This window comes from Lactuca virosa, chromosome 6 (assembly GCF_052849685.1).
Source record: "Lactuca virosa cultivar CGN04683 chromosome 6, Lactuca_virosa_CGN04683_v6, whole genome shotgun sequence".
Taxonomy (NCBI): Eukaryota; Viridiplantae; Streptophyta; class Magnoliopsida; order Asterales; family Asteraceae; genus Lactuca; species Lactuca virosa.
Genome location: NC_136431.1, coordinates 86075812 through 86090190, shown reverse-complemented (window position 1 = coordinate 86090190; position 14379 = coordinate 86075812). Strand labels below are relative to the sequence as shown.

The 14379-nt window shown below is 38.1% G+C and overlaps 1 protein-coding gene across 1 annotated transcript; it reads right to left on the bottom strand.

Annotated features, from left to right (window-relative positions):
* Nucleotides 1–9977: 9977 nt before the first annotated feature.
* Nucleotides 9978–11865, bottom strand: LOC145121232 (high affinity nitrate transporter 2.4-like). The gene is made up of 2 exons (XM_079057017.1): nucleotides 11031–11865; nucleotides 9978–10927 (listed from the first exon to the last, which is right to left on the bottom strand). Exons 1-2 carry the CDS (start codon nucleotides 11841–11843, stop codon nucleotides 10145–10147), a joined length of 1596 nt encoding a protein of 531 aa, XP_078913143.1. The 5' UTR covers nucleotides 11844–11865; the 3' UTR covers nucleotides 9978–10144.
* Nucleotides 11866–14379: the final 2514 nt, after the last annotated feature.

Below are 14379 nucleotides of genomic sequence, written 5' to 3'. Positions count from 1 at the left end.
TGTGTTAAACTGTTATATGATTTTCTTGTATGATGACTTGGAAAACTGCGAGACAATACTTGGGACGAGTATGAGTAGGTGTGCAAGGTAATAGATGCATATACTACCGGAAGCACAGGACTCGCACTTGGATCAGGGAAAGTCACAAGGTTACCAAGAAGCTGGTGATTGATTTCGTTTTATTCGAGTATGTCATTACCCTTGTTTCTATAATGATTAGTGAGATGGTTGTTATTCCGACCCTAGTGGTCATATAAATTTGAGTTCGACTGCGATGAGTATGTTACGTGGTCTAGAGGACCAAGATTAGATGTAACATCTGACTTAAGTCAGAACGTTGAAATTAATGTGATCGATAGTATCGCGCTCGTTGTTGAAAGAAGTTTGCAGGAAGAAATGCTACATGCTGAAATGTGATTATATCACATTAGAATATGACGGAAGGTATATTCCATTCTGGAATTTAATTTTAAAAAGACCGAGTCTAAGCGTCGCATCGTACGATGAGAGGTCAGTAGAGCACGACCCATCGGTCTGTTACAATAGATAAAGGAAAGTATTTATCCTAAGAAGAAGAAGGAGTCCACAATAAGGACTTATTTGGTAACTTGAAGGTTACGATTGAAAGTACAACATAGTACAATAAGCAGATGCAAGATTGGGCATCATCTGCGGTCAAGAAAGCCATAGAGATAAATACTCTTTCGAGGAAACATAGAAGTTACGGTTATTACCTAGGATGAAGAGATAGTGTATGGAATCATTATACAAGTCCTATTTTCGTTTATGATTCCGGGACGTAATCATCCTAAGGGGGAGATAATTGTAACGCCCGTAGATCCGGGCTAGTCAATTTAGAGATAATAGGGTCGAAAACGACTTTTCGACAAAAATATTATTTAGAATAAATAATCTTAACCAAGTTATAGAATATGTCTCAAGGTTTCCGTACATAGAAAGAACGCCGAAATCCGAGTTATAACGAAGAAGTTATGACCCGTCGAAGTTTTACGGCAAAACCGGCACGGCACCGGGAGACATAAATAGTGAATTTACGATAGAGCGACTTTTAGCCTTTGCAATCTAAACGAAAGTCGTAGAATTAGTTAAACCGAGAGCGGGCATCAAAAGAATGCCCAAATCTGACTTCGCATGAGGAAGTTATGATTTTCCGAAGTTTCAGTTTAGCAGTATGCAGCCCGAAGTTCGAATATGAGATCGAGTGGTTTCTAGCCGAAACAATCTAAACGAAAATCGAAGATCTCATCGTTAGTAGTCCAGCGGTAAAAAGACAGACGAAAACGGACGTCGGATGAAGAAGTTATGATTTTATAACGAAGTTTTCCTGTCCCGGCCTACTAAAAATAATATAATAAAAATAAATTAAAAATTAGCCGACGGAGTCTAAATGAAAGTTGTAGAGCATAATCTCACCTACGCGTGGATATAAAGAACATCGAAAACGAAGCTCGTATGCGAAAGTTATGAATTTTTGAAGATCGTGGCACGCATACCAAAGCTTATCCGAAGGGTACGCCCCGCGTAACCTTTGAGTACGCCCAGCGTACTTCGGTGCATGAACCGCCTCGGACTCGAGTGCTCCGATGACGTAAGCGATGACGTTTCCGAAGCATTACGCCTCGCGTATCGAAGCATTACGCCCAGCGTAATGCGAGGCTTCAGCCTCTATAAAAGGGCATGCGAGGGCAGCCGATCCTTTTGCTCAAATTCTCTTCTCTCTCTCCCGTTTTGCATCGTTTTGCGAGCAACTTTTACCCCGAAGCCCTGGTATAATTCCCCAACCCCAAAGCAAGTTCCGAAGTCCCGAAGATCCCGAGAAGTAAAGTTTCCGAGCCGAAACTCTGCCCGCGAGAAGCCTGGTTTTCAAGAAAAACATCCCGGTTTTATCGGAAAAGTTTATTTTAAGAGACGAGGTGTTGTTCGATCATTGTCTTATCAAGTGAGTGCATAGTTACTTTCATCTTACACATAGATATGAAGTATTTAATATAAATTACGTGTTATGTGTTCATATTATCTGTATACTTGCTATCTATGCTGGATGAACGTTTTTATACATGTTTTAACTAATTTAAACTGTATACGTATTTTATATCTACAAATATGTTGGGTATAACATGGGTAGATAAATGATGAGAGATAAAAGATGATGTGAGTAAACATTGGCAGCTTTAGACTTAGTGTCTAATAAATAACATCGGCAGCTATGGACTTAGCGCCTATTGGACAAATACTGGTAGCTATGGACTTAGTACCTCTTAGGAACTGGTAGCTATGGACTTAGTACCTGTTAGATAAACGTTGGTAGCTATGGACTTAGTACCTACACTGGTAGCTATGGATTTAGTACCCGATGAATGAACTTTTGCAGCTATGGAATTAGTGCATTGGCAGCTATGGACTTAGTGCCGGTCTTATAACCCTGGAAGCAAGGGATTTCGGAATAAACGAATAGATGACTCTTAGGGTAGACCCTTGAGAGTAAGGAAGATAATGGGGATGGGTAAATGGGGTTGATTGTTTGTTGATTAAACATAATAATTATATTATTGTGGGTTGAAAACCCTATGTACTCACCAGGTTTCCCAACCTGACCCACTCAAGCTTATTTGTATCACAAGTGTCGATATGAAGCTACTTTACACTGAGAGATTTAAAAGAGATGTAGATCACTAGTGTAAATGAATGTAAGTTATGTTTATGCTTATGTTTCTGTATTGACGATGACATCCCAATGTTTTGAAAATGAATGAAATACATTTCTTCGGAAATGATTTGATAACGTATTTATCATGTTTTTCTGGGAACAAATTCCGCAACATTTTTATTAAAAGATGTACTCTGATTTTTATAAAGCATAAACAAAAATCGGTCTTTTCTGGCCGTGAAAATGGGAATGTCACTATATATAGTTATTTTTATTTATAAGTAAAATCCGTTAATACTACGATAAGTCGATAAATATTATAAAAACAATCAAAACAAAAGAACGATAATATGATATATTTGAAGAACTAAAAGAAGAACTAAAAGAAGAACACAAAGTTTTTAGAATAACTCTCCAATTTATTGAGAAAATAACACAAAACTCAATTACAATAAATGTGATGCAGATGCCATTACTCGATTATGCGTATGTATTTATAGAACTTTCAAATAAATCTATTAGACTTGGATACTAAAAACTAACCTATACAAGGAAAGCTAACTTGTTTCCTTGTTATCTAAGGAATCCTTGTTGCCTAAGGAAACCAACTTGCATTCTTGGAGATCAAGGAATTCCAACATTACCCCCTAATTCCTATGTCGAATTAGAAAGGTTCTTGATCCAGATCAAGTTCCTCGTTTCCTGGAACTACGTTCGAGCCAATGGATTTGTAAGAATATCCACCTTATGTTCTTCAACAGATACGTGCTCGACATTCACGTGTTTATTTTCAACATGTTTACAAATGAAATGATAACTTGTATGGATGTGTTTGCTTCTTTTATGAAAGAGACGATTATTGGTAAGTGTGATTGCTTATTTGTTTTCGACTAGTATGACCACCTTTTCTTATTTCTTGTTCGTGATCTCGCTCAACAATTCTTAAAGCGAAATTGCTTGACGCATAACTACTATTGCAGCCATGAACTCCGCCCCACATCATGATAATGCAATGATATCTTGCTTTTGATAACACCAAGTAATCGGGGATGATCCATAGTAGAACACATGCCCGGTTGTGCTTGTTCCATCATCTGGGTCAATATTGTGACTGCTATCACAACAACCAACAAGGAGTTGTTCTCCTGTTCTTTCGTACTTGATGTCGTATCCCATAGTACCTCGAAGATACCTTAAGGCATGTTTTATTTCTACTCTGTGTGACTCCCTCGGGATTTGCATATAACAACTCATAACTCCAACTAAATATGTCATATTGGGTCTTATTTGTAGTAGATATCAGAGACATGCCACAATTTTATGATATTGTCTTCGGTTGATTTGCGGTTCATCTTCAGCCTTGTACGCTTTAGTTCCCGTCTCCATTATAAATTGAGTTGGGTTGCACTCTTGTAATCCAACTTGTTTTAAAAATCGTTGAACATATGCCTCTTGTTAGAGGGTGATCCTGGTCTTTTCTTGCTTGGATTCGATACCGAGATAGTAAGTAAGTTTATGGAGATCCGACATCTCAAAATTTTAGGCCATTTATGTCTAGAACTTCTTGATCATATCCAAGTTTGTACATGTAACAAATAAATCATCTACATAGACGGATAAAATTAATAAACGTGATCCTTCATTTTTCCGGTAAACCGAAGGCTCTTTTGTGCATTTTTTGAAATTTCAAACTTTTCAAAATTGCATCTAACTTCATGTTCCGTGCTCGATGTGCTTGTCTTAGTCCGTATAAGGCTTTTGAAAGTCTGCAAACATTGTTTTCATTGCCTTTCTTTGTGTATTTGTCCAATTGTGATACAGAAACAATTTCTTTTAATTCTCCATATAGAAATGTTGATTGAATATCTAAGTGGCGAAGCTCCCACCTGTTTGTAGCGGCCATGTCAATAAGAAATCGAATTGTCTTGATACGAGCTACCTGAGCAAATACTTCATCAAAATCAACTCTGGGTTGTTATACGTAACCTTTTGCAACTAATCGGGCTTTATATTTGTTGATTGTTCCATCCTCATTTTTCTTCACCTTGAACACCCATTTTAGTGTAATTGGTTTCACCCCAGTACGTTTTTCAATGAGCTTCCACATGTTGTTCTTATTTATAGACAACATTCATAGTACATAATCTTCTTAAAGTTGTCTTGGAAGTGCGAATTGTCTTGAGGATCATTAATGGGGTGATTATATAGGGTTCACTTAATTGTGGTCTTCGATGTCGAGATTTGTAGATTGTGATGTCGTCGTTTCAGTGAGGTCTCCCAAACTTCGATCGTTCACGGTATCGTCTTCATAATCGGCAATGTTAGTTTCAACATTTTTGGTTTCCCATGGTATTGTGAACGAGTCTGGAAGTTAATTGTCGGATTCTATAACTTTATTCCAAGTCCATCCCTTTGTTTCTTCAAACATTACATCTTGGCTTATAATAATTTTTTGATTTACCAAATTAAAAATCCAATAATCTTTTGAGCGTGGTTCGGATCCGAGATGATCTAATGGTCGTGATCGTGCGTCTAGTTTTCTTACATTGACGGGTTCAGATTTGGCATATGCGAGACTCCCAAATACTCATATGTGGTCAAGATTCGGTTTCTTTTTGAGTTTTTCATATGGAGTTTGATCACCGAGAAATCGAGTATATACACGATTGATTAAATATGTCGAGTGTTGTACCGCTTCTCCTCGTAAACTATTCAGGACTTGCATTACCTTCATTATGCTTTGAGTCATCTCCATAAGGTTTCGGTTTCGTCGTTCTACTACTCCATTTTGGGATCGTGCATGGTTAGATAGTCGTTCCCCATCCGGATATCACACATGATTTCATAGCTTGACTTAGGCTAATAATGTTGTTCTTGAGATCCGGTTTTCCTCGAAAAAGAACGATTCCCAGTCATATGACTGTTTTCCCTGTTATCTTGATACCATACATTTGTTTCCAAGGTTGTAAAAATCGTTCGACGGTAGATCGACGGTCGATTGGGGTTAAATGATTAATCAGTTTAGCGGGGATTAATCGGGGACCCTAAACTACTAATAACACTATTTTAAAACTCAATATATCTTAAGAAAATTAGTATTTGAAAATTTTAAATTTTTAAATATTTAAACTTTTAAATATTTGGTATAATATTTGAAAATTTAAAATTTTGAAATTTTGTAAATTTTGGTGTAATATTTGAAAATTTGAATTTTTAAAATTTTTCCTGCATAGTAGCGTCGAGGACCACCTACCCCAATTTTGACCGATATTGATCAATTTCCGCCAAGCACCCTTAACCGTAATCAGTTGCAGACCGCCAAACGATTAATAATCGAGAATGTGTGATGGGATGAAGATTTGTCAGTCAGGGCAAGTGTTATGGTTTTCCGTCGCCAACATAAGAACTCAAGGAATTAGTATGGTAATATGGGAGGTAATTTGGATTATCTGATAGAGCCACAATGTGATTGGAATCAGGAAGGGATGGGTTGTTGGAGACTGGGTCTTGCTAGTTGGAATTCTTCTCGGGAAGCGCGTAGGGCTGCTATGCGTGTGATTGTGTGATATTGGAAAGGCCTGGGCCCAATTTGGAAAATTGGGCCATAAGTGGGCCATATTTGCGCTTTGATGATTGTGAGATATTGGACCATCGGTATGCCAAATGTTTGGACAAGAATAAATGATTGGGCCTTAAGGTAAGACCATGTAGAGGTTTGGGCCCAATTTTGCGCTTTGATGATTGTGAGATATTGGACCATCGGAATGCCAAGTGTTTGGACAAGAAAAAATGATTGGGCCTTAAGGTAAGACCATGTAGAGGTTTGGGCCCAATTTGGAAAATTGGGCCATTGGTTGATGAAGTGGCCTTTGGGCCTTTCAAATTATAGTTTGGGCCGTAGTTTTGGATAAGGATAGGTTAGGGGTAAAATGGTCTTTTTACCCAGGTATGATGTTATAGTTATGGATTAGAACCCAATTGCTAATTGGGTGTCATTTGGTATTGTTAGCTCGGGAAGTTGTCAGGGTAGCAGCTAGGGATTTCTTTCAGGAAGCTTCTGCATTCGAGGTGAGTCTCCTCATTATATCCATGGGTCGAAGGCACCAATGCCGACCCATTATGTGTTATGTGGTATGCTAGTTGTTCCTGTGATACTTGGTATGCTAGTTGTCTCTGTGATGCTTGCATGGAAGACCCCGGGGGGAGCCCGTGGCATTTGGATATTAGACCATGGGGGGAGCCCATGACATTCTAGTTAAAGACCATGGGGGAGCCCATGTCATATCAGATAAAGACCATGGGGGAGCCCATGGCAACTATATGTACGTTGCATGATATTCTGTGGTTGTATGTTGTGCGGTATTTTGGGGAACTCACTAAACTTTGTGCTTATGGTTTTCAGTTTATGTTTCAGGTACTTTGGTTTTCAATTGGAAGGGCTCGGGATGATTGCAGAGCGCACACCGTATGTTTCCGTTTTCTGTGAAATACTCTGATTGACAATGCCATGTAAAAAATAATACCCTGTGTAACATCCCAAAATTTACGACCAAAATTTCATTTTTAATTTAATAATTATAAAACCATTTGTCTGAAAACATCCATAGTATCAACTCATATCAAAACCAATGTATCAATAGTAAAAACATGTCACAATAAAACAACATCAGAGTATAACTCCCAAGAATCTCATGTGTGGAAATCATGGTGTGATGCGCTGCAATCATGCCGGCTCCTTTCCTTTCGAAGAAGTACCCGAAACAAATATTGAAAACCGTAAGCACAAAGTTTAGTGAGTTCCCCCATCATATCACATACCATACAATAATATACTACCTTGCATATCCGGGTGCTGCCTAGCATATCCGAGTTGACCCCTTCAACTCGCTGAGCTCCATAAATCATAAAACCCTTAAATAGCGACCCAACTCGTCGAGTTCCTCTATGAACTTGTCGAGTTCTTCAGTCTGTTAAGCTTTCTTAATGTATTAAGCCATTAGTCTTCGACTCTAAGTCCCATATTCCAGATCTAGGTCGAATACACATATAGGAGGGTCAAGTTTCTGACTTTACCCATTAAGACCTATCCTAGAAGGAATGAGCTCTAACCCTAACTTAAAATGGCTTAGATTCAACTCCAAAAGCCATCAAAACTTCAAGATAAGCCAAGGGGTCATAGATCTGGACTATAGGGACAGTTTGGTCACGTAAAGTTCCTATCTTTACTTGCATGCATGGTCTACTTGGCTCAAAAGACCAAAAAGAAGGTCTACAAGTTGCATGGGACTTCCATGGCCATAAACTTGGCACCTTTATGCCATGAAGTCTCCTAAAGACCCTAGATCTAAAGGGTTTGCCCAAATAGGACGTCCAAATCCAAAAAACCAACATTCTTGGAACAAAACATGGAGAAAACATCCTAAAACTAGATCTAATCATACTGTAGGAAAGGTAGGAGCTTTATACCTCAGATGAATAGAAAATGAAGCCCAACTTCTGGATCTACTCTCCTCCTACACGTCCTTGCTCCTTCTTCAAGTATCTTCTTCTTCAAAATCACACAGAATGCACAAAATTGACTCAAAACTCTCAAAAGTGAATTAGGATTTCGTGGTTAGGGTTTGGGACAATGGAGGCTGTAAATGAGGCCAACTTATGGGGGTTAAGGTGTTTAAATAGGGTGCAAAACCCTGAAAATTAGGGTTTCATTCTGCCAGCCTGCTTGTCGACTTGAGGCTTCTCAAATCGTCGAGTAGACTTCATAACCCGCGTCCCAATCCATCTCTACTCGACGAGTTTAGGGCCTCCAACTCGTCGAGTTTCTATACAAAAATGAATAAATTATTAACTAAATGCATACCAGGAACCGGGCGTTACACCGTGGTTTTTATGGGAAAGACGTGTACTAACAATTTATTAATCTAACAATAAAACGTTCATGTACCTGGTTTATCATAGCAATACCAAATAACTTTTGAACGATCCTTCTTTGTTTTATTTTTATTGGAGCTACATCCGTGTCCGCAGGTCGCGCCCATGCACAATTTCGGTGTTTTTGGTCTACGAAATCAAAGATTTGCAAACCTCCCCCCCCCCCCCCCCCCCGCGCGCGCGCGCGTGGGTAGGAATTATAGTAAAACCATAGACACAAGCTTGTAAGCCTTTCATGCATTCAAGCTTATAAACTTTGATGAGTTTGGTCTTTCTACCAATGTAGGACTCATTCTCCCATTCATCTCTTTGCTAAATTTATTCTCAAATACCCATCTTTGAGTATCGATATCTCATTCACATATACTCCATTTTAGACATATAATATATCGTTTCGAAGTTGTCACAGAGGAGAACACAAACCCACTTAGAGTTAATTATATATACAACATATGTATATATTTATATATGTCCAAAGTTAGTAAAATATAAATATTTATACTAAATTTTCCATAATTAGCATCGGACATTGAACCGAGGTGGCCCTGATTTCCTTTCCTCTCGGTGGTGCAGTGGCATCGCCCATGTTGGATGGGAGTTATAACCAATAGATCGGCTGTGATTGAGACAAGGGAGGCGTCTTCCTCCTTCGGCTACATTGTGTTGACCTTGAAGCTATGATACCAATTAAAGAACTAAAAGAAGAACAAACAGTTTTTGGAATAATCTCCAATTTATTGAGAAATAACACAAAACTCAATTACAATAAATGCGATGCAGATACCATTACTCGGTTATGCATATGTATTTATATAGCTTTCACCTAAAGCTATTAGACTAAGATACTAAAACTTAATCTATACAAGGAAAGCCAACTTGTTTCCTTGTTGTCTAAGGAGTCAGTTGTTGCCTAAGGAAACCAACTTGCTGAATGCTGAAAACTAAGGAATTCCAACAATAGTGTCTCATGTAAACATAAACCTATATATACACTATCTGTATAAAAAACTTGAACCACGTCATGCCTGTACACTCGATCATCTTGCCTAATAATATCATCTTCTTGTTCAATTTTCTAATATATTCATATACTATGAATTATAATAACCACATCCCAATATAGATTATGTTCATTCATACTCTATTATTATTGGCGCAATAGATACTAGCGTGACAGATACAATGACATCAATTCATATTTTATGCAATTGGCATTGACAAGGCTTACTCGATTAGTTTTATTATTATTTAATTAAATATTTAACTTATTTATTTATAACATGACGTTTTTGCATCTAGAAACTCTAATTTGATAATTCGAAAGATTGAAAACAAAGCTCGACTATATTTCAAGTTATACATATATTACACATCGGACAAACAATTTGAATACACACATACATATATGTATAACTTTATCAAGGTTCAGTTGGATACACCATACTAAATGTTCTAGGCAAACGCCTCCATGATTGTTGCATATAAGTCATGTAATATTATATTTCAAGAACAAAACTAATTGGTCGGGAGACTGATTGAAATAAATCAAACATGGTTAGGAGTGGAATTTGGTGGGCTTGGAAATGACGCCACCCTCCCTCCTCGCTCCGACCGGCTGTTCTCGGCAAACTTAATGCTTCCTTGGTGCATCCCCTTTTGCTTCTCCTCCTCCGTCCACTCAGAAACATAATAATTTTCCTCACTGCCTTTGACTTGATCATTACTAGCCGGAAAGAACATGCTCCCCCACTGAGGAAAGTGAACCAAACTCACTGGAAGTGTACAACATATGATCATGATACCCATGTAAGACAACCCTTTAGCAGTTGAGAACGATGCGTTTGCAAAGAACACTAATTGGGTCAGCCCAGATCCAAAGTTTCCACCTGCTCCCGTCATCCCTGAGATGATACCTAGAGACCTTCTGGAAATGAAAGGGATGATGCCGAATGTTGCACCACATGCAGCTTGTGCTCCAATAGAGAAAAGGATCATAAAGGTGATGGCTAAAGGTAAGGAGTTGACTAGGCCGAGGCAGACGCAGAAAATCCCTCCGGCTGTCTGGAGAAGCCATAAGTTCCATAGTCGGCCACGCATTCCAAACCTTTTCGCCATGAAATCTGATGTCCATCCTCCAAAAGGTCGAGCAAGGATGTTTGCCATCCCGAAAGTAGCAGCAACAATTCCAGCAAGATGAAGCTTTAAATCAAATCTGTCATAGAAGTACTCAGCAATGACATTGTCAATACTTAATTCTACACCCATGGAGTAGCCATAGAGGAGTACAAAGATCCATGTCCTATAGTTTGTGACTGCATACCATAATACCTGGAAAAACGATCACAAATTAAATCACAATCTCAGTATCAAATTGACATCAAAATTCTTTCTTTAATTATTAAATGGCCAAGTTTGAAAAATATATACATACCCTGCCGAATTTATCTTTGGCGACATCACCCTTCTTCTGAAGAGCACCGAGGTTACCATCTGGTAAATCTTGGCCAAGAGTTAACACCAAAATCCCCATAATAACATTCATCCACCCGGGTATAAAAAAGGCAATCCTCCACGCTGTAAACGGCGTCGCACCAGCCTTCTTTATGATCTCGAACAACACCGGCATCAACAGCTGTGTTGCACCACCACCCATGTTTCCCCATCCGGCGGCAGTCCCATTCACTAGTCCAATGATCTTACCGTTAAACATGGTGCTCATCCAGTACTGACAAGACACAAATGTCGCCAAAGAGAACCCTATCATGAACCTCACTGCGATATACCCACTTGCATCTTCCACCAACGCCATGCAAAACACCGTTGGAGCAGACAGCATGATGAGGAAAGCACAGCCGTAGCGGGGTCCCAGCATATCACATACAGCACCCATTACAAGCCTGGAGAAAATGCTTCCAGACACGGATGCAACACCAGCATTCCCGATATCTGATTTTGTGAGATTAATATTGTCCCGGATGATGGGAACGAGTGGAGCCGCCGCGAAGGTGGAGACAAAGGTGGTGAAGAAAGAGAGCCAGGATAGATGGAAGGTTCTCATGTGTGGATTTGCCAAGGAGAAAAGCTTGAAAACTTTTGCCTTGTGTTCAGAGTCTACCGGAAGGTCGAATTTGGCTGTGGTATCAGTAGGCACCATGGGAGAAGCAACAGAGAAGGCCAGAACCGGCTCCCGTCCTGTGACTCCATGCATGGAAGTCCCCGGAGATCCTTCAATTTGATCAGGCATTGTCTATAACTTCAATGATCTGTAGGTGAGATGGGATGAGATATTTTGGACTATGGTGGGATTGTTTATATATATATATATATATATATATATATATATATATATATATATATATATATATATATATATATATATATATATATATATATATATATGGCAATTGTAAAACCATCTTGGTATTAAAGTGATGAGTGGGGACTCCGAACATGGAGGAGTATAATGAATATTCTAATTAGGGTTTAAAGAGTTGACAATCGACGAGAGCTTAAAGTAATCGTATATGGCCTGTGGATATTCCCAAAAGGCTGTGGGTTTTGTAAATATGGCAGGAATCCCGTTTGCCGCATCCGATGATGACCTTATTGTGATACTAAAGGATTCTTCTGGTAATTCAACTATTTTTAATTAATTAATAATTAATATGTGAGATTACAGCAATATATACACAGGATACAGTTAATATTTGACAAGTCCACAAGGTGTAAAATCACCATTACACATATTAAAACCCAATAACATATTCCATATGTTATTTTTTAGATGACGCACAGTATATTCATGATCATGTTTTTTTATAAATAAAATTTAACTAAAAAAGTATTGTTTAATGACAATAAATTTTACAAAAATAGGGTTGTCTAGAAAACACTTTACAAATGTAGGTCCGGTCCCCTTGAATCAGTTTACGAAATTTGTATTTTTGATCCGTTCAATTCGTAAAAGTAAGGGTTTTCTAAAAAAAAAGGGTTGGACAGTGTATAGTATTTAAATATTTACTATCAGAAATATTTACTATAGAAAAAACATTTCTTGAGATAGACCTGTAACATAAATAGTTGCTATAGTTGGAGCGTATCTCCTTAGAATCCATTCAATGGATTATCATATTATACTTTTACTACTAGAGGCTAAAATACTTTTATTAGTAGACGTAAAACCCGTGTGTTACAATGTTTGATTAAAAAAAATAAAATATGAAAATGTAAATAATAAATATTTTTTAAAATAAAATTTTGAAATAAATAAAGAAATTTTGAAATAAGAAACATATTAATTGCAATTTAGTATAATATTTATTATATTTAATAGTTTACATATCTAAGTATAAGTATTATGTGATTTTTTATTATTAAAAATTGAAAAAAACCATAAATTGATATGTTGTGTAACATCCCCAAATTTTTCGGCCAGAAAAGACCAATTTAGTTTATGCATTTAAAATAAAATCAGAGTAATCTTTTAAAAGATGTTGCGGAATTTGTCCTCAAAACAAAATATGATAAAATTCATTAAATCATTTCTTAAATAAATATATTTTCCATTTCATAACAAAACCTCGGGATGTCATGTTCCGATACAGACCAAAAGCATAAACAGTACCTGTAATAATATAGAAAGCTGAGTGGGTCAGACTTGGGAGCCTGGTGAGCATATAGGGTTTTCAACCCACAAATAATAAATTTATTAATTTCATCAAGCAACAATAAATTTATTTATTATGTTTAAACATCAAGCACGTATTTTATATAAAATACTTCATATCTATGTGTAAGATGAAAGTGACTATACACTCACTTGATTTAACGATAATCGGGTAGCACTTCGTTTCTTAAAACGATCGTTTCCGATAAAACCGGGATGTTTTCTCAAAAACCGGGCCTTGCGAGGGTTTAGCTTCAAACCGAAAAGATAAATTTATCGGGCTCTTCGGGCACTCCGGAACGTGTTTCGGGTGTTTGGTATGATCTCGGGGCTTCGGGGGATGCTAAGTAGCTTAAAAGAGGGTTTAGGAGTGAAAAAGTGAGGATTTTCCAAAATTACCCGGGAGGTCTCGCACCTCCTATATATAGGTGCGAGCCTCGGATCCGAAGGAAGGAGAAGCAAGCATGTGGCTCGCATCCCAGGGAGGCAGGTGGCGAGCTTCGGACAGGGCAGGTGGCGAGACACGCGTCGGTCTCGGATTGGACCGAGCCTTCGGTGCGAGGAGGGTGCGACACGGATCGACAGCTGGCCTCAGATGACTCATCAATTTCGGACATGCGGCATGCTGCGAGCGAGGATGACGTGGCCGAAGTTTGACCATGCGAAATTCCTCGGTTTTAGTGATTTTCTCGAATTTTGTGTCCCGAACTTCTAAAATCCATAACTTTCGCATACGAGCTCCGTTTTCGATGTTCTTTATATGCACGCGTAGGTAAAATTATGCTCTACAACTTTCGTTTACACTCCATCGGCTAATTTTGACTTTATTTTTAATATTATTATTTTTAACAGTCCGGGACAGGAAAATCCGTTAAAAATTCATAACTTCTTCATCCGATGTCCGTTTTCGTCTGTCTTTTTACCGTTGTACTACTATTGAAGAGACCTTCGATTCTCGTTTAGGTTGTGTTGGATAAAAATCATTCGATCTAAAATTCGAGTTTTTAGCTGTCTACTGCTAAGCTGAAACTTAGAAAAATCATAACTTCCTCATACGAAGTCAGATTTGGGCGTTCTTTTTATGCACGCTCTCGGTTTAACGAACACTATGACT